Source organism: Pinus tabuliformis, chromosome X, assembly GCF_031772625.1.
Source record: "Pinus tabuliformis cultivar Carrire ecotype Pingquan chromosome X, CPIR1, whole genome shotgun sequence".
Classification (NCBI taxonomy): domain Eukaryota; kingdom Viridiplantae; phylum Streptophyta; class Pinopsida; order Pinales; family Pinaceae; genus Pinus; species Pinus tabuliformis.
The window spans coordinates 700480024-700507524 of NC_142308.1; the positions used below are offsets into that span (position 1 = coordinate 700480024).

Here is a 27501-nt window from a genome sequence, read left to right on the forward strand (position 1 = left end):
CTGCTAACTGATGAAGGACAATGGTTTTGAAGAGATTGTGATCGAACAAGCTTGGAGAGTGCTCTTTGTCCTTCAACTGTGTCTTCTCAGACATTTTTGAAATACTCCTGAACAGGTAATTGCACATGTTGAGTGGTTTTTGAGATGTGAAGTGCATCAAGAGGCGAATATGATAGGCATACAACCTTGAGAATCTACCTTCACAGGTAAAGAACCTCATGATGGTCTTCATTAAAGGGGCATACTTCTCAAGAAAATATCTGAAAGGCATAAGGTGAGTATGTGTATCTCTGTATGGAGTCTTTAAGAAGGGCTTATAGTTTTCAAGATCTAGACTCATTCCCTTGAACCAGTGTTCGCCATTGTCTGGTAAACCAGTTGCTAGTGAGATGGAGGCCATTGAGAAGCTAAACTCAATACCAGCAATGACAACAGTCTCCCCTTTCAAGTGTGTAGCTACCCAATCTGTCAGCTGCTCATAAAACCCTGCTTCACTTACTCTTTTACAAAATTCCAAACAGTGAACATCCTCAAAGCATTGTTTGATGAAAGGATAGGAGTTGATTTGGTTGCAATATGATGGTTCATATCTGAGAATCCTCCCTCCTTTGTGTTGTCTCTTTCTTTTTGGTGAAGAATCAATCTCCATGATGACACAAAGTCCTAGCAGCAGGAAGTGAAAATAGATGTGAGTTGAGTATGAAAATGAAGTGATATGTGAGAGATTTTGACAAAATGATGGGAGGGGTTTTGTGAAAGATGAGATGGATTTGAAAACTCTAAGCCCTTCTTAAAGACTCCATACAGAGATACACATACTCACCTTATGCCTTTCAGATATTTTCCTTTCTTTGTTAGCCTGTCACTTGGATCAAAAAATTACTTTTACCATGATCTTTTCAGGCTTTCATCATCAAATTTTTCTGTTACTAGGTTTACACAACAAATTTGGTCATTGTATGGTCAGTCCAAGATGGAGTCATTGTTTGAAATTTCACTCATGCTGGTTGCTTATCATACACCATGAGAATGGGTCAAGTCATCATCATCATTCCATTAGGTCTTTGGTCATTCCATTAGGTCACAAGGGTCCCCAAGGTCCACCATTTCCATAAGAAAATCAGAAATACGTCAAAAATGACAAAGCAAAGAGTTGAAGAATTGAAACATGATTTATTCACATTTTCATGACATCAAAAGTTTCAGAAGAAGGAAGCACTAGCACTAAGGAGATGCAAAAAGCACATTTGCAATGGTAAAGGTAAAACCTGTCTTCAAAATAGTGAAATCAGTTCGCAAAGAAGGATTAGTTTCTTTTCTCTTTCTGAAAAAGTGATGAAATTACCCCTATATAAACTCAAAAAGACTCAAAACCTTTTCATTCATGTCTCATTCACTCCTCATCACCGAGATCACTCGCCTAAAAAAGAAAAAATTCTCTTTCCCTAGGAGAAATTGGCCAAAAATTGAAGGCACTGCGCGTAGATACATTGTGCTGCGCTTGGAGGCAGGTGCTGCGCGTAGGTGAATTGCGTTGCGCTTTGGTGCTGCACGTAGGAGAACTGCGCTGCGCGCAAGACAGAGTGCCCAAAACTCACCCAAATTTTCCCAAAATTCAAAATTTATGCTTTCAAACTTGGTCAAATTGCTTTTTAAGGCTGAGGAACAAGTACATCATTTCCCTCTATTTTTGCTTTCCCATTTGCATTCCATGTGAATAATTTTTCAAGCTAGGGTTTGTAGCAAAAGTTCCATGGGAAATGCTAGGGTAGAAATGGTCATCACAATTTTTCATCTCCTAAATGTGTAAATTGACATTGAGATCCTAGATGTGCAGCCAGTGTACCAATCTAGTGACCTCCTCTTCCTATGCTGATTTGAACGAGCACCCACATTCTCCTTGTTAGGCCCCTATACTACTAGTGTAACCCCTTATTGTTATTAGTACAACCCCCTTATTATATTGATGTACCCATGTAGTGCCCATATTGTTACTATTATGCCCCATAGAAGCCCACTATTGTAATTATTGTGCCCTTACATTATTATTGTTATGTCAACTTTGATTATGTTATGACCCCTTAGACTCCTATATATAGAAAGAAAGTCTTTTCATTTGTATCATCAAAGAATTGTTCATTTGTGTAATGTAAAGGAGGTTGCCCCCTCGAAGAGGTTGAATTCTAAGGCGTTGATTGATCTTTTCTATCTTTTTGTGAGTTGGTTTCATAACATTTGGTATCAGAGCTTTGAATTCTAGGGTTTCGCTGCTTCAAACAGGTCATCATGGCATTTGCGCTATAACTTTTTTTCTGCAATGTTTCAGATGCTAAAAAACAAACCCATTTGGGTTGCAATCGTTCTGAACCTTGGATTCGAAATTCAGAGCTTTTCACACTATATTTGCAGAGATATGATCTGAGGAAGTTGGCCTTTTTGCAGACTCCCGAATTACATTCCAAGCAGGTGACCCGGGGAAAATAGTCATAACTTTTGTTTTGAGAATCAGATTGAAATTTCATAAGAAGTTACAGAAAGAGGATAAACTGTAGTTTCCTGTGTATACGTTTCAGATCCTAAGGTCAAAACAGTGACACGTGGAACTTCATACAAGTTCGCTCTTTTGAAAAGGTATATAATCAGATTATCTTTGGAGATTGTGCATAACTCTTTCTTGGAGAATCTAAATTTGATCAGACTGGTGGCATTGGAAAGAGGACACAGAGGGCTACTGCAGGTCGCAATTTCAGAACTTAAATATCCGAAAGTACAGAGTTACAACTGTTTCAAGATCGAGCTTCTAAAATCAAGAAAAAGCGAGATGAGGAAGTTTGATGGCAAGGATCAGGTAAATTGGATACTACAGATGGAGAAATATTTTGATCTACATGGTGTACCACTATTACAAAAGGTATGTATTGCATCTTCATATTTAGAACAAGATCATTTTTTATGGTATAAAGGGCTTTGTTCTCGTAAACAACTTGTTACGTGGTCAATTTTCACGGAGGAAATTATAGCACATTATGAGAATACAAAGAGAAACACCTTCTTTAGAACAACACCACAACAATTGGAACAAAAAAGAGAAAAAGGACTTTGTTACAAAGTGTAAAGCAAAATTATGTCAACAAGGAATTCTACCCCTCACAACTATAAAGATGGAAGTATTGTTTCTCCTAGCCTTCCACAACCTACAAGGGTTACACCACAACAATTGGAAGAAAAAAGAGAAAAAGGGCTTTGTTACAATTGTGATAGCAAATGCACTAAAGGTCATAAGTGTGCTGAGAAGAAATTATTTTACAGAGTATGAAGAGGAGGAAGAAAAGGATCAAGAAACATCAAAAGAAGATGATCTACGCCAGGACCTAACCCCAGAGAAAGAAGAAATGAATCTGACCATATCTTCTAAAGCATTGGCAAGAATTACCACTCCTCAAACTCTCAAGATAGAAGGACATATCAAGAAGAAAAAGGTTCAAGAAGTGAAAGATCACATCAAGAAAGAAGAAATGAATCCAACCATATCTTGTAATGCATTGGCTGGATTTACCACTCCTCAAACTATCCAGATAGAAAGACATATCAAGAAAAAAATGTTCAAGAAGTGAAAGATCGCATCGAGCATCAAGAAATGAATCCGGCCATATCTTGTAAAGCATTGTAAGAAATTACCACTCTTCAAACTCTCAAGATAGAAGGAGATATCAAGAAGAAAAAGGTTCAAGTAGTGAAAGATCACATCGAGCATCAACAACAAGTTCTCCAACTTTTAAAGGATAACGCCACTTTGGTGCAAAATCGAATGAAACAATAGGTAGATCAACATTGTAGTGAAAAATGTTTTGATGTAGGTGATTGGGTATTTTTACTGCTACATCTCAAGCAAGCTATTTATGAGAAGGAAATGTTGGCAATACTACATGCACTTAAGAAATGGAAACCTTACCGAATGAGAAGACACTTCAAGGTAAAAATGGATCATGATAGTCTTAAATACTTTTTAGAACAACTATTATCTTTAGAAGAACAGAAAAAATGGGTCACAAATATGTTGGGTTATGACTTTGACATCATCTATAGAAAATGGAAGCAAAATTTTGTTGCAGATGCACTCTCAAGAAAGGATGAGGATGTGGAAGCATTGTTTTGTGCTATTTCTATTATCCAACCAGATTGGATAAATGAAGCAAGGGATGAATGGAAGAAGGACGAAGAAGTATGGCCACTCATTCAAAAGTTACAGAAGATCCCAATTCAAACAATATTGCCAGAACTTGAAGAGGAAGGAAAAATCATATTGGAACCTGGAGCAGTCACAAAAGCAAGAACCCCGACAACTACGAAATCGATCAATTTTAGAGTATCTCATCAAGTGGAAGAACTTACCCGCTGAATTTTATACAAAAACATCAAGAACTACTCAAGTGTTGAGGACAACACTTTTTGAAGGAGAGGGGCATGTTAGGCCCCTATACTACTAGTGTAACCCCTTATTGTTATTAGTACAACCCCCTTATTATATTGTTGTACCCATGTAGTCCCTATATTGTTACTATTGTGCCCCATAGAAGCCCACTATTGTTATTATTGTGCCCTTACATTATTATTGTTATGTCGGCTCTGATTATATTATGACCCCTTAGACTCCTATATATAGAAAGGAGGTCTTTTCATTTGTATCATCAAAGAATTGTTCATTTGTGTAATGTAAAAGAGGTTGCCCCCTCGAAGAGGCTGAATTCTAAGGCGTTGATCTATCTTTTTGTGAGCTGGTTTCATAACACTTCCACACTATATCTTCTATACTACACTGACAAATACTCAAATTACACCATAGCTTCTGACATCTAGCTCCTTCTTATGTTTGCTCCTGCATTCCCACAACCTAGACCTGCTTATGGCTCCAAACCCTGAGTTCAACAAATCCTTAAAAAAACCAAATATTCACAAACAAACAAACAAATACACATATCTAGCCTAAAATTCATTTGCTTTTAAGTCATATCATTGATAAGAGACTTAGAGAGATCCCTCTCATGCTCAGTAGGGCTAGCTACTAAGCTGAAGTGGTTTGAGGTTACCCTTGTCGATTTTCTTTTTAGCTTAGGAGATTGTAAGGACTAACATGTTGACCTTGGAATTTCGGCCTCTTTTGCCAAAGAGCCTCCCAATTGCCCATGTGGGCTCAACCATTGATTTTCCCCCACCAATCTCCATCCAATGAGTGTGTAATTCCTTGTGGGTCATATTTCTCTATGGGTGGCCCCCACTTACCACTAGCAATTCAATTTTCTCCCCCTTCTTTTAATGTTTGGGCCTCCCCTTAATTTCCAAATTCATGTGGGACCTCTAAACCCACCTTTCCTAAGTGCAAGTACAAAATAAGACAAAATTGGGCAAAATTGATATTTCTCCTTAACAATATTGCTAAGTGGGAATATCACAAAATGCCTATTTGATGTTGGTATCATACACAAATCAATATTGACTGTTACCCACCATTTTGTGGGTGATATCCCTAGGTTTTTTGTTTCTAGAAGATGGTCCTCAGCCGGCAGGCAACAACCACCAACTAGCTCGTTGTGCCACTTCTCCGCCACTTGAGCCAGCCATGTGGCCCTTCACCCATTTGTCATGATCATATGTTTGAAGGTGGGCCTCCCAAACCTAAAGTTATGCCTTGTCATTTGGTAATTGAGTATTGTATTTTACTTATCATGGAAACTTTTGGGCATGGATTAATGGGGGGATTTGGCGGAAAGTGTAGGCTAGGTCTTTGCTCTTGTCCCCTAGACCTCTTTTGGATGTTAACCTTGGACCCTAGTTCCGTGGGGTCTATTTCACTGACCTTTGGGCTTTGGGGATGGTAGTTCATGGGAAACCCTGATTATGGTTGTGTGGTCCCGCTCCCTCATCCACATATATCACTCCCCTTCCTCTCATTATAACCCCATTCATCATTCCTTCCACCTAGGTCCACATAGGGTTAACCTTCCCCTACCCCTTGCCCACACCTTGGGTCGGGCTTGGAACGATGCCCCATAGGTTGATGTAGCTGAAAAGAAAAGTAAAAGCATAATTGGCCACATTCCACAATAAAATGTACCACAAAATGCAAAAGATGGCCAGGACAAACACATTTAGCACGTAGGCAAAAGCCAATGCATGAGCTCTACCCCATTCTCATGGTCATCACCTTGGTTCCTCTAGGCCCTAGATGAGCCTCTTTTATCATTCAAGAACCCATGATTGTCCCAACCCCTAGTGGGAAATGAACCACCCCACCTCAAAGGGGGTATTGATTGCTATACCTTACATATCATGCTCTTACTCCTTGAGCTCCTAGTAGTTAACCAAAGAAAAATCATAAAAGGAAAATGAAGAAGGGTGGAAAAATCAAGGTCGGGGTGACTTATGTACCATGATTGCTCCCTCCTATACATTATATACCCAAGTGTGCGCTTCCCCTTTATTAGCTACCATTGTACCTTGGCATGTGATCCAGGATTGCCCCCTCCATCCCATACTCTGCACCATCACATTATGACATGCCACCACCATTTGAAGGATGTACCTTGGTGTTGATTTGTGGTGGCATCAGATGTGCTCTAGCCATGAAAATTGGTGGAGAGGCTAAGGCATATAAGATTTCCAAGACCTAGAAATGGTTTGAGGAAATTCCACCCAGTTGGGGAGATATTAAAATAATTAATATTTTTAATGGGGTTCCTAAGTCTAAACTTAGGGAAATTAAAATATTTATGGGTATTAATATAAAATTGGGTGATAATGTTCTAAATGACATGGATCAAGCCAAATCTAATCTTCATCGTTGATTAGGGACTTAATCTCGTCTGTTGAAGACTCAACAGGAAAAGTATAAGAGGAGGCTTGAGGGTCAGTTGGAGATACAACAAATTGATCAGTCAGTTTGATTTTCTAGAGCGGGGTTTGCTGAGAGAATCAAGCAAGTGATCTGTTGCAGCGAGGGGCAGTTCGTCACGAGGCCAAGAATACATAGCAAAGAGACAGAGATAGTGCCAGGGAGACAACGTAGTGCCTGGGGAAGCTGATGCAGAGGCAGTTGGGACTTACGCAGAGGCTGAGGAGGCCAGCATGGGTGACGCAGAGGGCCAAAGCGCTGACGCAAAGAGCCAAGGGGCTGACGCAGAGGCATCAGTAGTTGTGCAGAGGCTAGCAGAGTTAACGCAGGGTCAAGAGGCAGCACTGGAGATTTTCGTGGGGCAGACTAGAGCTGGGAAGGGTGACACAATCCCTAGTTGAGTGACGCATTCCCTAGCTGAGTGACACAGAGCAGTGGAGAAGCTTGGATCAACTTTCGCTGTCCAGCTAAGGAGTTTCCAGAGTTGTTGTGGGATCGATCATCTGGTGACTAGTCGAAATATCTGTCTTCGAGGAGAGGTACTTCTGCGGAGGACATTCTCTATTGGGTGAGCCATTTTTGGCACCCTAGTTGTGTTCAGGAACTGCATAATAATAAAACCCTCATATCTGCTACACCGATTTTCTTGCATTGGGTTTCTCCTAGGACGATTGTCCAGAAATAACAGTGTCCTTTGTGGGTTTGTCCCAGTTATTTCAGTTGTTGATTTGTGTATGAGTTAAGGCTGCATTTGTGTTTATTTCAGTATTTATATTTATAAATAACTTGTTAATGGAATGAACAAGTAGGAGAAATTAAACCAGATAATGCAGTAGGGATTTCTAATGTGTCAGACTTAGAAATTTCAACATGGTATCAGAGCATTGCAGATCACAGGAGAACTGAAGGCACCAACAGTAATATGAAGAATTTGCAGCTGTAGTAGTTGTCTCGAGAGACCACGTTGTTCCAGAGTAGAAGCAACAAACAAGACGTGACGCAGAGGGCTTGCGTCATCATTTCGAGCCAGGAGGAGGATCAACGCAGAGGCAGAGAGGGGCAGATCAGACCTACATAGTGCTTGGTCATCTTTCTCAGCCAGGAAGGATCGACACTGTGGCCAGGAGGAGCATATTCTACCATTGCCGAGATTGCGCAGAGCTTGAAAGGCTCAGTTTCTTCAGTTGTTGGGGCTTGGGGAGTTGTGGGCAGATTGTGATTGAGAAGTTGGTGGGGTGTTGTTTCTGTCGGTGCATAACAGTACCTAAGGGGACAACCAAGGTAGAGGGAGTCGCTACCTTGACGGATTTCTAGCCAAGAAATCTAGGTCCGAGTTGCAGTTGCAAGGAGGATTGGAGAGGAGCGGTTTGACATTTGGCGAGAGAATTTCCAGCAGGGAAATCAAGACTTAGAGGGACTCTGGAAGAGGAGTTGAAATGGCAGTGAATGAATTGAGGGATCAGGATAGGTTGGACGGGGCTTCCAACTTTGTCATCTAGAAGACCAGGATCCTCACAGTCCTGGATCGACATCGCATCAAGGACTTTGCCTTACGAACCGTGGCTATCCCATTGGACCCAACTGAGAATGAAATGTATGAGGATGCAATGGCAAGGGCGAAGTGCATGATCCTAGACGGGGTCAAAGATCATGTCATACCACATATTGCTGAAAAGAACACAAGAAAGGAGACGTGGGATACTTTGACAACCTTGTATCAGTGCACTTCTGTGTAGTGGAAGATGCTATTGGAGAATCAACTGCGGTCGTATCAGATGCAAAAGGGAGAGCAGATAGATCCGTTCCTCCTCAGATTGTAGGAGATTCGTGACCAACTTACTTTTGTGGGGTCTACATCGGATCCGGAGTTCATGGTGAGGATCACCCTGAATGCAGTCTCCGAGGAGTGGGAGACATTTGTCCAAAGTATTTTGGGCAGGGCTACTTTTCCAAGTTGGGAGGAGATGTGGGCAGCTCTTCGCCAAGAAGAGATCAGGAGGTTGACTAAGGCGAGGAGTAATGGAAAGGGAAGTCGAATCAAGAAAGAGGAGGAGGATGCACTCTAGCATCTACGTGACAGTAAGGGAAGAGGAAGAAGGACATCTCCAAGGTGAAGTGCTTCCATTGTGGGAAGTTGGGACATTATGCATCCTAGTGTCCTAGGAAGAAAAACAAGGGAGAGGTTTCTGACTCCAAGGCAGCTCCAGTTAAGGCAAAGAAATAGGTCGAGACTGATGACGATTGTGCCATGAGTGCTCATGCACCTCTAGAGAAGAGGTGGGGAGACATCGAGTTGTTGTCAAGAGGACTACATACTAGGGGTAGGATCCTTGAAGTGCCCAAACTCTTGGATCATATCTGGCTACGAGAGCCCTTAACGACAGTAGCAGGATGACAAAGGTCAGGTGGAGCAGCAGAGCAGTGCTTGGGTGCAGAAATCTGAGGCAACGCAGTGGAGGTTGCAGTAGTGTGAGAGGCACAAAGGTGTATGCAGCAGTGCAATAGCAGCAGAGGGAGCACAAAATAGCAGCAGAGGCAACTTCAGTTTCACGAGGCTTCCAGACTGACTGGGATGTTAGTATTTGGGAGAAATTTATTACCTACAACTCGATGTCAGTGTTTGGGAGAAATCAATTACCTACTTCTCGATGTTAGTATTTGGGAGAAATCAATTACCTACTTCTCGGTAACTGAGTTGCGGTGCAGCAGTTAGTAGTGGCAGCGCTAGGGGTAGCATGGGCAACATATTGAGAGGGAGTTGCAGTACATATGTAGCAGTGGTAGTGGCAGTGTCATGCAGCAGTACAGGAAGCAACAATGTAGATGATGTGAGGCAGCAGGCCAAGCATCAGCACAGGTACCGGTGTGGAGGATCAGTGTGATGTTTCCATTGTGAAACATTACTAGAGCACATTCCTCACTAAGAGGGAGTGTTGATTTGTGGTATGTTAAAATCGGCAACTAGGGCCAAACTCCATGTGGGTCCTCTTATTTATGGCAATTGATATTTTTCTTGGATCCCTCTCATTGAGAGGTGTAGAATTGATCTAAAGATCATCCGATTCCAATAAGTATTTATGGAGATATGAATTTATTTTGATTATGGAAAAATTATCAAAGTCGGCCAGCAACTTATGTAGGTTCAGAAGCCCAACAATCATGTCTATTCAACCTCAACGTTTTAGTATAAATAGAAGAGGACTTGAAGTCATTTGATACACTCACACACTTTTGTGATCTCTCTTCATTTTGTTTTGGGTTTGATGAAGAAGAGATCTAGAGGGAGTGCCCTAGGAGATACGCTGGCCTAATGATGCCCTAATCCGCAGTAAAGGGAAGAACCTAATGATGCCCTAACGTTGCCATGAAGTGCCCTAGATGTGAAAGAAAAAGGTTCTTCCTGAAGATCCTACGCTGCCCTAATTTACAGTGAATGAAATAAGCCCTAATCACCGTCATGATGGAGAATCCTTAACGCTGTTATAAAGACTTTAATGCAATCTTGGAATTGCAACAAGGAGAGGATAAACGTTGGTCTAGAAGAGACCCTATGACACAGATTTATGAGGCCCTAAACCTGCTGTCATAATATGCCCTAGCCGTAGGCTTATGAGGAAATCTACACGCAGAAAAGAGGAGACTTATATGTAGCTTAAAGAAGCCCCTATACGCTGTCCTAAGAGGGAGATCTAGCCACAGTAAATGAGGTCTCTTCACAGCGGAAAGAAAGACCCTAATACGCAAACGCTTGTGCCCTAAATACTGGTATTACTCCTCAGCAAAAGGAAGGTCCAGATGCAGTTCTATCCCACAGCTGAAGAAGGCTCCGATGTGCTGCATAAAAGAGGCCTAAACATTGGTAAAGGAGACCTGATCTATATGTTGTTGAAGTGCCCTAATCCACAATCCTGTAGGAGACTAAATCACAGTCAAGGAGGACCAATTTGCTGCCTGAAGAAGCTCCTTCTTAACGCTGTCAAGGAAAGGCCTTTGACATAGTTAAGAATGATGCCTTGCCACTGTTAGTGCAGCCCCCATTCAGCAACAAAGAAACCTTATACACAACAAGGAAAGAGACTACTCATCTGCAACATAAGATGGCACTTATTCACAATATGAGGAGGTCTGAAAGAACATCATATAAACTCGGATTGTTGTAAGTGACAGCATAGTGATAAGTCATTGTTACATAGTGAAGGAATGCATCTGCTCTAAACAACTGGGTGTTTGAAAGGGCTGACAACACAATCAAGTTCTTATGATGCTTGGATGCTAGTTGATAAAGTATTGGATGCCTATCTTGTTGCTAGGCTAGGTCACAGGCCATAGCCAACAAGGCTATTCTCAGGATTGCCTATCAGATGAACAGAGCTACTGTCATGGGTTAATACTATTATGTTGAGGATTAGTCAGCTAACAAGGATGCATCATGGTGATGATTGCAACATGATGGGTGCAGCGAAGTGATGATGGATCAGCGATGAGTACAACATTGGGTGCAGATCCGTGATAAGAGCAGCTCAATGAAGTGCATAGCATGGTCATTAAGGTCCAACACTGTGATGATAAGTACAACATGGTGCAGCACAGTGAGGTGCAACAAGTGGACTAGATGCAGCATTGTGGTAGGTGAACGAGTCACCTTGGAGTACCAGTTGAAGAAACATGACTTCAATTGATCTCATGTAGATATAGAAAGTCAAAGTGTTGACTTCTGTTGTAAATGTACTCTCTCTCTTTCTCTACTGAACTATTGAAGAACATAAAAGAAGAATTGATCAAAGGTTTCCCCACTTTGGGGTTTGTCCTTGGCTAGCGCCACATCTTGTGTCCTCTTGTCTTGGCTTGTCTTCTGCGATTTATATTTATGTTCTATCTGTAGTTTACTTTAATGCTGATGTGATTGCTAATCCGGAAAAAGTATTGAGCTAACTGTGAAAATTGAAATAAATTGCTCTAGCATAGAACATACCTAAAATTAACATGGTATTAGAGGTGAGGTGAAGACAATGCCCAAGCAAGAGTGAAGAGCAATCACCGAAGACAATTGGGAAAGGACAAAAGGGTTAGTGGATTCCTCATCCCTCTCCAAATTCACCGAGGGTGAAGTCGAAGCAGAGAATATTATCAAAATGGCACAACGGAAGTTTATGATGGCCTACCTAAAGATCACTTCATTGGGAAGTTCAGATCTAAGGGTGGAAGGAAAGGCGGATGCCTTGGTTGCCATAAGTTCGGCCATTATGCTAAGGAGTGTTCGAATGGCAGAGACATATCTCTTGATGAAGATAACAATCATTCTAGGGACATCTTCAATGATCAAAGGAATGACAGGTAATGCAGGTCATCAAGGAAATGGTTGACTCTTCAAAGAAAGCAAGGAACCCTCGGTATGAAGAATCAAATGTTGTTTCTGATAAGATAAAGAAGCATTATCTTGTATTGGCCCTCTCCTTCAGATTCTCTGGGAATCTGACTTATTGATTGTAGTGCTTCAAGGCACTTCATCGGATAGATGGGTGCACTCTCTAATTTGGTAGAGATTGAAACAATCATGGGATTATACTTGGAGCCGATGCCGCCTATCCTGGAAAGGGTGTAGGGAATGTTATCCCTCAATTGAATGAGGGTAACTCAATTCATTTACAGAATCTCTTTTATGTACCTGATCGCAAGAAGAACCTGGTGTCCATTTCAACAATGGAAGTCAAAGGTTTCAGGGTGGCATTCATCGATGGAAAGGTACGTGTTTGAAAATAGAATTTTCAAAGATGTTTTTGAGTTCAGGGTTGTATCAAGTTGCAGGAAGTCCATTGGGGACCATGTCCATTGACACATAGCACCGAAGGTCTGTGAGTCAGATGGTGACAGAGACGCTTGAATTCAAAAAGAGCATGAAAGTACATGTCTGAGATGTACCAAAGGAAAATCTTACAAGGGGACCATTCCCCTCATGTTGCAGGTCCTCAGGTTTGGAACAACCTGAGGAGTCTGAGATTCATGATTGGGAATCTCATGTATATAGGTGGAAGAAAGCCCTCTATGGCTTGAAGCAAAACTCCCCGGGCATAGTATGAGAGGATTGATAGCTGTTAGATGAAGCTGAGATTCACTAGGAGTGAAACCGATCCAAACCATTACCCGAAGGTTGTGGATGATAGACCTCTCATACCGACACCTTATGAGGATGACCTATTTCTGACATGTGCAGACCCTCTCATTTGCAGAAGTAAGAGGGAGTTGGATTTCGAGTGTGGAATGATAAACTGCAAGCCTGTGACTACCTCGAGGATATTAACTTTCAGAAGTTATATGGTAGTGATGTCGGACCAGATTTGGGAAATGCCTCTGAGTTTCATAAACTCATTCGCGTTGATGTTCTTGGTGAACTTCCGTTCGGACATATGTTTTGCAATTAGCATGGTGAGCTCATATTTGGTTGAGCTTCACTGGATTGGTGCCAAGAATCTTCTGAGATATTTTCAGGGTACAATCTCTCATGGATTGAGATACACTGCCAAAAATATGAAACTGCATGACTATTCGAATGTTGAGTGGGCAGGTAGTGTGGAGGATCACTAGAGCACTTCTCAATGCTGGTTCTCTTTGGATTCTGCTTCGATATCATGGATGAGCAGGAAGCAGAAATCGGTTGCTATAAGCATCGCCGAGACCGAATACACAGCTACAAGTATGATATTGTGTGAAGCTGCATGGTTGCAGAAGCTCTTAAGTGAGTTGTTTGTACACATGATGAATACCACTGTGATTCTCTGTGACAACCAGAGGTGGGATTCGATTATTAAGGAATCCTGTATTTGATGATTGCTCCAGCAGATAGACATCAGATACTGCCTTATATAGGATATGGTAAGTCAATGTGAAAGGAGGCTCCATCGCATTGAGACTGATGTACAGGTCGTAGACAATTTTTGTCAAAGCCCCGAGGAAAGGTCAAATCTGTGACTCTCCCGAACGACTTGGAGTCATTGAGAGACCTTCTTATATGGGTCCTGCATGTTGCATGCATTGAGCTCTGGGAACTCTGGGGGGCTTGGGGTACTTACTGGAGCAACATACGAGCACAGGGCGACTCACCCTCCCCTGGTGGTGGACTATGAACAGGATGATTCGTTCTCCTGTGGGCCAGGATGATTCATTCTCCATGGTGACTGTGAACATGATGATTCGTTCTCCTGTGGGCCAGGATGATTCATTCTCCTGTGGGCCAGGATTATTCGTTCTTCGTGGCGACTGTGGAACAGGATGATTTGTTCTCCTATGGGCCAAGATGATTCATTCTCTGTGGCGACTGTGGAACAGGATGATTCGTTCTCCTGTGGGCCAGGATGATTCGTTCTCCGTGGCATCCACTGACAGGATGATTCGTTCTCCTGTGGACATGATGATTCGTTCTCCTGTTGAGGCATCCTACCCATGCAATTTGGGACTCATGGGAAGTACCTCTCATCTGATCAATGAGCAGGGAAATGAGGATAGGGACCATAGTAGTTCTATCGATGGATGCATTGTTGTATCTACCGTACTCCCTATGCTAGGATGACCTCCATTGATCCGGGATCAATGAAACTGACTTCGGGTTAGTAAGAGTGATGTGACACACTCTCTTTAGATGAAACTGGCTTCGGGTCAGTAGAGATTCGAGAATGGTATGAGACATTCTCGATCAATTCTTCTTCTTCATGGTTCGGCAGAACAGAGCAGAGCAGTGCAGGGCACCGATGGCAGAGATAGTACAATTGGACATATGAATCAGTGGATGGAGTTCTCCCTAGTTGAGAGGGAGTGTTAAAATTGGCAACTAGGGCCAAACTCCATGTAGGTCATGTTATTTATGGCAGCTGATATTTTTCTTGGATCCCTCTCATTGAGAGGTGTAGGATTGATCTAAAGATCATTCGATTCCGATAAGTATTTATGGAGATACGAATTTATTTTGATTATGGAAAAATTATCAAAGTTGGCCAGCAACTTATGTAGGCTCAGAAGCCCAACAGTCATGTCTATTCAACCTCAACGTTTTAGTATAAATAGAGGAGGACTTGAAGTCATTTGACACACTCACACACTCTTGTGATCTCTCTTCATTCTGTTTTGGGTTTGATGAAGAAGAGATCTAGAGGGAGTGCCCTAGGAGATACGCTGGCGTAGTAAAGGGAAGAACCTACTGATGCCCTAACGTTGCCATGAAGTGCCCTAGATGTGAAAGAAAAAGGGTCTTCCTGAAGATCCTACGCTGCCCTAATTTACAGTCAACGAAATAAGCCCTAATCACCATCATGATGGTGAATCCTTAACACTGTTATAAAGACTTTAATGCAGTCTTGGAATTGCAGCAAGGAGAGGATAAACGCTGGTCTAGAAGATACCCTATGACACAGATCTATGAGGCCCTAAACTTGCTGTCATAATATGCCCTAGCTGCAGGCTTATGAGGAAATCTACACACAGAAAAGAGGAGACTTATATGCAGCGTAAAGAAGCCCCTATATACTGTCCTAAGAGGGAGATCTAGCCACAATAAATGAGGTCTCTTCACAACTGAAAGAAAGACCCTAATACGCAGTCCCTTGTGCCCTAACTACTGGCCTTACTCCTCAGCAAAAGAAGGTCCAGATGCAGCTCTATCCCACAGCTGAAGGAGGCTCCTATGCGCTGCATAAAAGAGGTCTAAACGTTGGTAAAGGAGACCTGATCTATACGCTGTTGAAGTGCCCTAATCCGCAATCCTGTAGGAGACTAAATCACAGTCATGGAGGACCAATTCGCTGCCTGAAGAAGCTCCTTCTTAACGTTGTCAAGGAAAGGCCTTTGACACAGTTAAGAATGATGCCCTGCCACTGTTAGTGCAGCCCTCATTTAGCAGCAAAGAAACCTTATACACAGCAAGGAAAGAGACTACTCATCCGCAGCATAAGATGGCACTTATTCACAGTATGAGGAGGTCTGAAAGGACATCATATAAACTCAGATTGCTGTAGGTGACAGCATAGTGATAAGTCATTGTTACATAGTGAAGGAATGCATCTGCTCTAAACAACTGGGTGTTTGAAAGGGCTGACAGCACAGTCAAGTTCTTATGATGCTTGGATGCTAGTTGATAAAGTATTGGAGGCCTATCTTGTTGCTAGGCTAGGCCACAGGCCATAGCCAACAACAAGGCTATTCTCAGGATTGCCTATCAGATGAACAGAGCTACTGTCATGGGTTAATATTATTATGTTGAGGATTAGTCAGCTAACAAGGATGCAGCATGGTGATGATTGCAGCATGATGGGTGCAGCAAAGTGATGATGGATCAGCGATGAGTACAACATTAGGTGCAGATTCGTGATAAAAGCAGCTCAATGAAGTGCATAGCATGGTCATTAAGGTCCAGCACTGTGATGATAAGTACAGCATGGTGCAGCATGATGAGGTGTAGCAAGTGGACTAGATGCAACACTGTGATAGGTGAAGGAGTCACCTTGTAGTATCAGTTGAAGCAACATGTCTTCAGCTGATCTCATGTAGATATAGAAAGTCAAAGTGTTGACTTCTGTTGTAAATGTACCATCTCTCTCCTCTGCTGAACTATTGAAGAACATAAAAGAAGAATTGATCAAGGGTTTCCCCACTTTGGGGTTTGTCCCTCGCTAGCGCCACATCTTGTGTCCTCTTGTCTTGGCTTGTCTTTTGTGATTTATATTTATGTTCTATCTGTAGTTTACTTTAATGCTGATGTGATTGCTAATCCGGAAAAGATATTGAGCTAACTTTGAAAATTGAAATAAATTGCTCTAGCATAGAACATACCTAAAATTAACATGGTAGCATCGGATGTGCTCTAGCCATGAAAATTGGTGGAGAGGCTAAGGCACATAAGATCTCTAAGACCTAGAAATGGTTTGAGGAAATTCCACCTGGTTGGAGAGATATTAAAATAATTAATATTTTTAATGGGGTTCCTAGGTCTAAACTTAGGAAAAGTAAAATATTAATGGGTATTAATATAAAACTGGGTGAGAATGTTTTAAATGACATGGATCAAGCCAAATCTAATCTTAGACTTTGATTAGGGACTTAATCTCGGTCGTTGAAGACTGAACAAGAAAAGTATAAGAGGAGGCTTGAGGGTTAGTTGGGGATACACCAAAATGATCAGTCAATTCGATTTTTTGGAGCGGTGTTTGTTGAGAGAATTGAGCAAGTGATCTGTTGCAGCAAGGGGCAATTCGTCACGAAGCCGAGAATACATAGTAGAGAAGCAGAGATAGTGGCAGAGAGATAGTGCAGAGCCTGGGGACGCTGACGTAGAGGCTGAGGAGGTCAGCGTGGGTGACGTAGAGGGCCAGAAGGCTGACACAGAGGCATGAGTAGTTGCGTAGAGGCCAACAGAGTTGACGCAGGGGATAGAGGCAGTGCTAGAGATTTTCGTGGGGCAGACAGGAGCTGGGAAGGGTGACGCAATCCCTAGCTGAGTGACGAAGAGCAGTGGAGAAGCTTGGAGTAGCTTTCGTTGTCCAGCTAAGGAGCTATCAGAGTTGCTGTGGGATCGATCAACTGGTGATTAGTTGGAATATCTGTCTCCGAGGAGAGGTACTTTTGCCGAGAGCATTCTCTGTTGGGTGAGCCATTTCTAGCACCCTAGTTGTATTCAAAAACTGCATAATAATAAAACCCTCATATCTGCTTCACCGGTTTTCCCGCATTAAGTTTCTCCGGGGACGATTGTCTGGAAATAACAATGTCCCTTGTGTGTTTGTCTCAGTTATTTCAGTTGTTGATCTGTATATGAGTTAAGGCTGCATTTGTGTTTATTTTAGTATTTATATTTATAAGTAACTTGTTAATGGAATGAACAAGTAGGAGAAATTAAACCAGATAATGCAATAGGGATTTCTAACGTGTCAGACTTAGAAATTTCAACACTTGGAAATATCATCCCCTTTAAAAGTAGAAACCACCTAATAGGGCACTTGGTTACCCCCCCTGGATCTTGGAGACATTAGCATATACCAAAGCCCACTAAGGAAGGGCATGCCATTATGAAATGCCCACTTGTTGTCCATGGTTTGCAAGCTCTTTAACTCGATTTCTTTAAATGACTTGTTGTACTGGAAGGCAAGGGGATGCATTGGATCTTATGAAGGATTACAGATGGTCTCCATTTAGGGTTTGGTCTCCCTATACAGGGTCCTAATCCATTAGAGGGCTACATTGGCACATGTAGGGTGTGTGCAGAGAGCCATTGGCCTCCACAGCAGTAGAAAACATTCCATGGATCCCCAGAGATGTTCAAAGATTGCTCGAGTTTAATCTATTGGACGAGGAAGATGCACCTGGTTCACCATGCACAGTCAGCCCCACAGTTGTATCATGCACTTGGCAGATGACCCCAACGACTTGTATGTTGATGTTGCATCACTTACATTATCATCTGACCCCTTACAGATGGTCTACAAGCATCTCCGATCTACTTGGAGACCCATCAGGTTACTTGTTTACCCCCACACCCATTGGGAGCACCACAGGTTTATTATTTGGAGAACAAGGGGCCAACCCCTTGTCCACTACTTTTGGGAGTCCTATTTCTCATAATGGCACCTATGGACTTCATCAGGTCTCTTAGAAGGCCCAACGACATGTATTATTGCTCATTCGGCCTCTTGAGAGGCTTATTATTTTGTTTATGAGCTAGTTTGGTGGGCTTGCCACCAAAAGTTAGTTGTTTTGCACATTATTTTATTTTAGGGGCTAATGGAGGCCCAAGTAGTTAAATCGAACCTAAGTTGCAGGAAACGTTGGACAGGGGCTCGTTTCCGGCCGGAAACGAAACGAAAACGAGGAAACACATACCGTATGGCTTGGAAACTCGTTTCTAGCCGTATTGGCCCGTTTCTCGCTGAGGAAACGTGGCCAATACGGTCGAAAACGACTTTCCAGGCCGTATGACGAGTTTCCACTTGTAACTTGACCTTTTTTGTATTTTTTCTCTCCTAATTTTTTATTGGGCGATTAAAGTATCTTCTAGCTGCTTCTAGATGCCTCTCTCAAGTTATAAAAGTGACCCTCGCCTCATTCTCTCATCACACAATGGAGCAAGTTGTTTCTCTTGGAGACTAACAATTGTAGCAAAAGGAGAAGAGAGGAAGAGAGTAGTGGTTTTAGCTAGGGCGCTTTCAATAGTGAGCAAAGGAGGTTTCAGCAGCAAGAGAAAGAGATTTCAATAGCAGACTTGGAGTGCAGAGTTTCCGGCTACGACATTCTTGGTTTTTGGCTCAGCTACAACCATATTTCTTTTGTCTTTTTTGGCATTTTGGGGTAGCTTCAACTACAACAAATTAATTTGGGTAAGTAGCATTCATTTTCTTAGTTTTTTCTACTTTTTCATCAATTTTTCGAGGGTTTATGCTGCCAAAAATATGAAAAACGTTTTTTCTCTATAGATTTGTTTTTAATTTTTTTTTTGCAACAATGACTTCCAACCAAAGTGCATCTGCAAGTTCAAGCTCCAAGGCCAACCCAAGGGCTGAATATTATCCTCTTTGGAGGCATGTTCAGAAGCTTCAAAAATGTGCAAGTGGTGGCTCATGGGAATGGGAATGTAATCTTTGCAATAATTTGTACAAGGGAATCCTACCCCAGAGTGAAGGCACATCTTTTGCATGGAGGAGGATAGGGGATTGTAGGTTGCACAAAAACAATAGACCTATTGGCAAGGAGGGCATATCAAAGAGAGCAAGATAAGGTGGATGTTATTAAGAGAAGGCATGATGAGCTTAGTCAAGCTACTCCGCTCCATCTAACATTGAGCCAAGGATTGTAGTTGAAGCAAGAAAGAGGAGAGCCAGTGCCACTCAACAACATGAACAACCAGCTCCCAAAAATACCAGAGGGGCATCCCCTTCAGTTCAGGATAGCAGAATTGCTAAATTGGTAAATGTGTAAGCGAGAGAAGAAACTGATTCCAGAGTGGCTAGGTGCATTTATGCATGTGGTATCCCATTGAATGTTCACTCTCCTCACTGGCAATATATGATAAGGGCAATTAACAAAGCTCCTCAAGGTACAAGGGGCCCAACTATGAGAGTCAGAACTCAACTTCTCAAAAGTGAGAAGGAGCTTGTGGAGGATATTTTATCACCAATTCGTTCTCCCTAGAGTATATCTGGGGTTACCATAGTCTCAAATGGATGGAAAGATACAAGGCGCAGACCATTGATAAATATTATTGCCACTTCCCCCAAAGGAGCAATGTTTAGCAAGGTGGAAGACTGCTCAGGAGAGGTAAAAGATGCACAGTTCATTGTTGATGTTATTATAAAAGCTATTGAACAAATAGGACCTAACAAGGTGGTGCAAGTTATCACGGATAATGCACCAATTTGCAAAGCTGCGGGTTTAATTATTGAGGGAAGGTATGACCATATCTTTTGGACAACATTCTTTGTCCATAATTTGAATTTGATCTTAGAGGAGATCAACAACAAAGTTCCATGGATAAAGGAGATCACAGGGAAGCAAGGAAGACTGATAAATTCATCACCAACCACCACCAATATTAGGCAATATTTTGAGAGTACTCCAAATTGGAGTTGTTAAAAGTTGTTGAGACAAGATATGCCTCAAACTTACTGATTTTGTGCCGCCTTGTTGAGGTTAAGCATGCATTAGTTTCTATGGTGGTGAGTCAACTTTGGATTAAGTGGAGACAAGCAGATTCAGAGCAGGGATATATGCTGCGTAGATTGTGCCTTGATGAGGATTGGTGGAGCAAGATAGATTTCTTGCTAAAGTTCACAACCCCTGCATTTGAGCTTCTTCGGAATGCTGACACTGACCAACCTTTCTTAGGAGAGGTATATGATGGCATGGATTCGTTGAGAAAACTATGGAAATCATTTCGCAAGAGTCTCCACAACTTTTGTTTGTTGATGATCATTTTGCTAATTTAGTCAAGAAAATAATTGTTGATAGGTGGAACAATTTCAACACTCCATTGCACACTTTAGCACATGCCTTGAACCCCAGATTTTATGATGAGGAGCTTATTGTTCAAAGCAATGGGAAGAGGAAGGCACCCCATAAGGATAGAGAGGTGGCTAATGGAGTGAAAAATGCCCTTATGAGAATGTTTCTTGCTCATCTACACAGGGAGGTAAAGGAAGAATTTGCCAGTTTTGCTGCAGGAATAGATGATTATGCAGATATATCAGCGTTGGAGGAGAGAAGCACCATGAATCCAGTTAGGTGGTGCATTTGTCATGGAGCAAATGGTGTACATTTGCAAAACCTTGCCATTCGTATTCTTTCACAAGTCGCAAGCTCTTCATCAACAGAAAGGAATTGGAGCACCTATGGTTTTATTCATTCTATGAAGCGCAATAGGTTGGGCTCACAGAAGGCAGAGGATCTTGTTTATGTGCACTCCAACCTTCGCCTTGCATCTCGTAGGTGTCTAGAATACAATAGTGGTCCTTCTAAGGAATGGGATGTTGATGCAGAAAGTCCTGATTTGGATCTCTCTCTTGCTGCCTTGAATATTGAGGTCCAGCCTGGAAGTGGAATTGGCCCATCATCTTCTTCAGCACCACCATCCACTGTTGAGCATGCTTCTGATTCTATTTTTTATGACGATTATGATGATGAGGATTAGTCTTTTGTCTTTATAGTTCTTGCAACCTTATAGTCTTTATTGTACTTGCAGCCTTATATATATAATAAAGGTTGATTTTGAGATCTGGATATATAATAAAGGTTGATTTTGGATATTCCAATATTGTTATTTTCATTATGTGATCATTCATGAGTAAATGTGATGTAAATTTAATCATAATGTTTAAACTTTAAATGTAATAAATTATAATGTATCATGTATGCTTTATGATTGCACATAACATTCCTTAAATGTCCTAAATTCTAATATATATATTCACGTTTCCCCGTTTCCAAAATTTGGGGGGGGGGTCGCGTTTCGTACCTGTGCCCATTTCGGAAACTTGGACCCGTTTCCCCGTTTCGTGCAACTTAGAATCGAACTCATTAGAAGTGTATAAATAGAAGTGAGGAGGATTCATTTTAGCATCTTCACTTGGATATGGAACTAGTATCTCTTTAGAGATTTTCGATATCCTTCTTGGAGGACGAGTTTTTGGAGCATGGAATGAATTTTGATGTTTGGATAATTTTCATATGTCTTGGAGCTTCTTGATGGCAAATTTTTGGATGGTTGGATATATTCTTATACATGTAAGTACATTATAATGCTATTATTTCTTTCTAATTTTGTCACATACATTATCACTGGTATTTCACAATACTAGGGCTTATTTGCTACAACTCTTATGCGAAGCTGTGGAAATTTTGTTTCTGGATAGTGAATGCTTCATGTATGGGCCATGTATAATGAATGAATGTTCCTAGGGATGTTTCATTACTGAAATTCATCTTGATAAGCCATTTACCTTACAAAACGAAGTATAAAGTCTTTGAAGTTGCTTTTGATGCTACCCTACTGCCAAGCAAAGTTTTCTTTGAGGCCTCCTTGAGCTAGAAAATTTGAAGGTCCATACTCATAATTATACCTGATTCCAATCTCCCCAAATGATTAGGCACTGGTCCACCCAAAGCTGATCACCTTAAACCTATTTTCCTTCTCCCCTTTCCTCTTCGCTAGGTGTAGTCCTCTAGGTCACCTAGGGCATTAATTATCTCACGATCTAGCTATCAAAATACTTCGACTTTTGGTCCACAACTGCGCTACTGTGTCCTCAAGAAGCCCTCCAAATATTCATGAGATTCTAGCTGTGGGATCTTGAGATATCGCAAACCCTAGCTCGAAGACCAATTCTTGCCCTTGGTTTCCTTTAGGCTAGAAACATCACTGGGATCCTTGCATTTCCTTTCATTGAAAATACATTCCTTGATCCCTTTTCCCTCCCTAATTAGGTCAAGCATATCATTGGTTGCTAAATTCTATCCCCTTGACCGAACCTCGGGTCCACTTGGTCTCGTGTGGTCCCATGCACTATGAAGGTTAATTCTTCAAAGATCACCTAGAACCCAAGTTTCCACAAGAATTCTAGGACTTAGGGATCTCCTTTATAAGACACATACTCAAAACCTAACCTTAGAAATTTTCCCCAAGCCCTTCCTAGAGAGCCTTCCATCTTGTCTTCCAAGACAAGCAAGCCACATATTTGAGCCTCTCTTGTGAATAGGCTTCTAGGATCACCCATTGCCCTATCATTGGTCCATCCATTTCGTGATCCTTATAATAACGGGTCTCCTCCCATCGGTGAAAATTCGTAAAGAGTAGGGAGCCTTAGCCGAGGTGACAGTGGGTTATCACTCCATTGTTGCCCTTACCCTAGTAGTAACCCTTCAAGGATCCCCTTTTAGGACCCCAGCTAGTTTGAGTGGTAACACCGACCACTATTTGAGGGAATGTGATCTACTAGCTTTTCCATCTCCATGAGGCTAAGATAGAGGAGAACTTCATTTTCAGGGGCCTCATAGTTTTATTTCCTTTTCGTGAAGTCCTAGACTCCATATTTTTCCTTTTACTTGGACTAGAGATGCTTGGAACTGTACGAGGTTGTTGGGTTTAGACCCTGCCTACTTTTCCCACTCCAGATCGAATCAAATTCCGTCAAGATGATTATCGATTTCTTCCCAGTGCTTCCAACAGACAAAGGTATGAAGAGGCAGATAAGTAGCGCTACAATAGTCATTAGATTTGTAAGACCTTGAGACAGCTTTCGTGCTTGACGAATGAGACCTTTATGAACATATTTTCCTTTAGATCCTGGGACAACTCACATCACACCAGCAGTCAGGATACTTTTTCCAGAGCTCAGATGTAGGTTATTGCATCTGAATACTGTGACATGCTATATATCATATCATCCTGCTCTACCAGATCCTCTGACTACTATCTATGAGGAGTTTCTTCCCTTTAGCTTAGGATGATAGGAAAGAGAGCATCAGGGGATGTTGATTGACCCCCCAAGCGAGACATCTTCCCTAGGGATTCATTATCTTTTTTCTTTGGTTCTCCAAAGTATTTGCACGTAGTTGCATTATGGCTCTATTTCCCCGATCCATGTTATTAGGTTTTAGATTTCATATCTTTTCAACAGTGTTGCAAACATTGCAATGATATAGCGATGTCATGATTTTTACCCCAAAATGATATTATCACCGGTAAACAACATGATAGTTTCATTGTGAAAAATATCGTGATAATATCATAAATATCACAAAACACATGAAAATATCACCCTGCCTGCAGACAGAGCTGCATAAATTTGAATTTTTTGTTTTTTGAATATTTTTCTATTTTTTAAATGTGATGATATTTTGCGATATTTTCCTGTTGCTGATATGTCTTTTTTGGACCCTTGGTGACATTTGCAACATTGCTTTTCAACAAAGGACATTTGTTTTTATGATGTTTTTCTAGGAACAGCATTTTTTGTATCCTCTTATTGATCTACTTCATAGTCCCGTTGGCCTATTATATGGTTGTCTGTTGGACATTAATAAAATTTTCTTATCTTATCTAGTGTCATTGTCCATCCTTGTTCACTAGCCATTTTGTTTTTTCCCACATCATCAGAATCTTATTTAGCTGATCCCCGTATATCATCAATTTCTTCTTGTTTCTCTCCATTGTTATCCTCACAGTTTGCCTCATACTTGTCTCTTTCCTAGTATCGTGCATACACACACACAGTCAATAATCAACGTCATGTCATATCAGATACCGCATACTTCTGACACAATCTGTCTTCTTGTGCACTTTGTCTTTTATTCCCATAGAATTATGCTGCACTCTTGCATTATCTGACAACAACATTTTCTTGAAGTGAGGTGGAATTTTTTTTGGGTCTGTGTAGTCATTGATAGTTGGGAAACATCTGCTCATGATTTAGATGGAGATGGTTCCATTCTTTTGCTCACAATCTCCCTTGCACCTAGGCAACATAGGAATTCTACACTTAATCAGCTGAGCAAGGTTGGCCAATGTCTTTGCAGGTGAATTTGTCTTATGATTTGCACTACTATTGCCATTCTTCCAAACCTGGTAGGACATTTCCAGAATTAGATATTTTGCTCTTGTTTTGGGAAGGCTTTCCAGCTGGAGTCTTTATCTAGCAAAGTATAACATAGTACAGAAATATAGAAATATGATCTACTAGTGCTGCCTTGCACCTAGGCAACATGGGAATTCTATGCTTAATCAGCTTAGCAAGGTTGGCCAATGTCTTTTCAGGTGAATTTGTCTTGTGATTTACACTACCATTGTCATTCTTCCAAACTTGCTAAAACATTTCCAGCATTATAGTATTTTTCTCTTGTTTTGGGAAGGCTTTCCAGCTGGAGTCTTTATCTAGCAAGCTATAATTTAGTACAGAAATATAGAAATATGATCTACTAGCTGTTGTGTGTCTTCAGACATGATCATAATAGGTACTTGAGTTTGTGCTCACATTTGTTAGGGGACTTCCACACCCTCCATTTTTTATTGTATGCATCATAATACAAATTTGAAATTCGTAATGCAGGGCATGGAGTTATCAGTTTTCCTCTGAATTAAATTGAAAATATGCTGTTGATCATATCTCATGTTTGTTCAGCTATTAATAATTATTTTGTATTTGTAACAGTTAATGTTTGATGAGTTTATATCCACCTTAATCACTTGATTGTGTAAAATACTTGTGGTATGGTTAAATAATATACTTTTTCCAGTGTCGCAAATGGCTGTCCTCTACTCTGACTACTTGTAAGCATCAAGTTTCAAGCATAGACTATATTTTCTCGAATCATTTGCCATGGATGTCTGTTTACAATCGTAAGATTCTGTACAGGGTAGCGTGACACATAAGTTGTCATCCAGAGGAAAGTACGTCTCTGTAAACATTGGACCTGTGACAGTTGTTTCAAGTGATCAGGTTCTCTCTCTCTCTCTCTCTCTCATAGAGACCTCATAATGCCACAGAATTGTTTGGATGGGTACAGTATTTTCATTTATTATGTTTTAACATTGATTTTAATGTTATTGTTAACTAGTTCCGAATCTTAACTTGCATGTAAAGTCTTGTAAATTGGCTGTTTGGCCTTATGGACATGTTCATTGTTATCACACAAATATGCACAGTCAGATTGGCCTAATAACTATAGGCAAACCAACCTGACCTCTTCATTTGGACTGGGGATGTCCCTAAGAGATGCTTGCCATTATTTAACCCAAAAACATCCCTGCACAAATTCCAAGATGATGATTGATCAGCATACAAGGACTCCCACTTGGCATGTTCATAAACAGTCAAGAGCAAGGGTAAGTTTGAAATAATATTATGATGGTTGGGAGTAGATCCAGCAAGACACTTGTAAGAGCTGATCAATGAAGAAAGTGAATTAAATGTTCACTTTAAGTGATGTTAAATCAAAGCAAATGAATGTAAGAAACCACAAAACAGTATTACCACTCAACCAATGAACAACCAATGGATATAAGTACCTAGAACAAAGCATAATTGCACCAAATGAGATGTCACCCAAGAGATTGATTGCATCACAGAGGGTGACAGGTGACAGACTGCCAATTGTTGCTTTGCACATAGTGATGGGAGTGATGTGAGGCCTGGGAAAGAAGAGTGATGAGGGATTTCTGCTGCTCCAGACTGCAATAATAGTAAAACTGACTAACCTTAAGACTGCCTCTCAAATCTGTATATAAAGAAGACCCATTCCTCCAATCTTACTGCCTTAGTGACCTGTGGAGAAGGAGAAAGAAAGATATGACAACTCAAGAAACCCTTGTATGCATGCCAGCCATGGCCCTTTTTCTTTTGGGGATGGCTTTCTTTCCTCTTCAATGTTACTTGGGAGCGGGAGCGGGAGCGAAAACGGGAGCGGGAGCGACCATTTTCAGAAGCTCCCGGTTTGGGAGCGAATCCGGGAGCGATTTTTTAAAAATATATATATATATATATATTTTTTTTTTTTTATATTTTTTAATTTTTGATACATATATGTCAACAAAAACATGTAGAATGATGAATTAGACATAAAAAACATAAAAAAACATAGATTGATCATTGAACCATATCACATCAATCATCTAGAAATTATAATCGTCATCAACCATGTCCACAAGTTAGTAAAATACATATTACAACTGCAACATATTGAGTCTTATAAATCATGATTCATCAAATTCAATCTTAAAGTTTCAACTTCAAGCTTTCAGAATTGAAAATTCAATAACATTTATCATCATTGATCACCAAAGTTGTACTTGTAAGCTAAGTTTAACCATTACAAGAAGTAATATCGAAGATATTTCTAAGTCCTAACTTCTAACTGTTAACATGATATGAAATGTTAAAAATTTATAAAATGAAACATGAATAATGAGATGAAATGAAACAACTTTAGTCTTTCACAAAGCATCATATTCATAATTCACAATCATTACCAATGAGTTATAATTGCCAAGGCCCAACTTCAAACTTCAAATTTTCATTGTCATAGTGATATAATGTTTACAAAAAATATCATTATGATATGAAAGAGTCAAGAGTCAAGAGTCAAGGACT

The 27501-nt window shown here is 40.9% G+C and overlaps 1 protein-coding gene across 1 annotated transcript in view; it reads left to right on the forward strand.

Annotated features, from left to right (window-relative positions):
* Nucleotides 1-27501, forward strand: part of LOC149141915 (phosphoribosylformylglycinamidine synthase) — a 331659-nt gene that overhangs the window by 234800 nt on the left and 69358 nt on the right. Inside the window, exon 4 of the mRNA XM_089448663.1 lies at nt 25768-25851. Within this exon, the coding sequence (XP_089304789.1) occupies nt 25768-25851 (84 nt within the window). The remainder of the gene's footprint in view (nt 1-25767; nt 25852-27501) is intronic.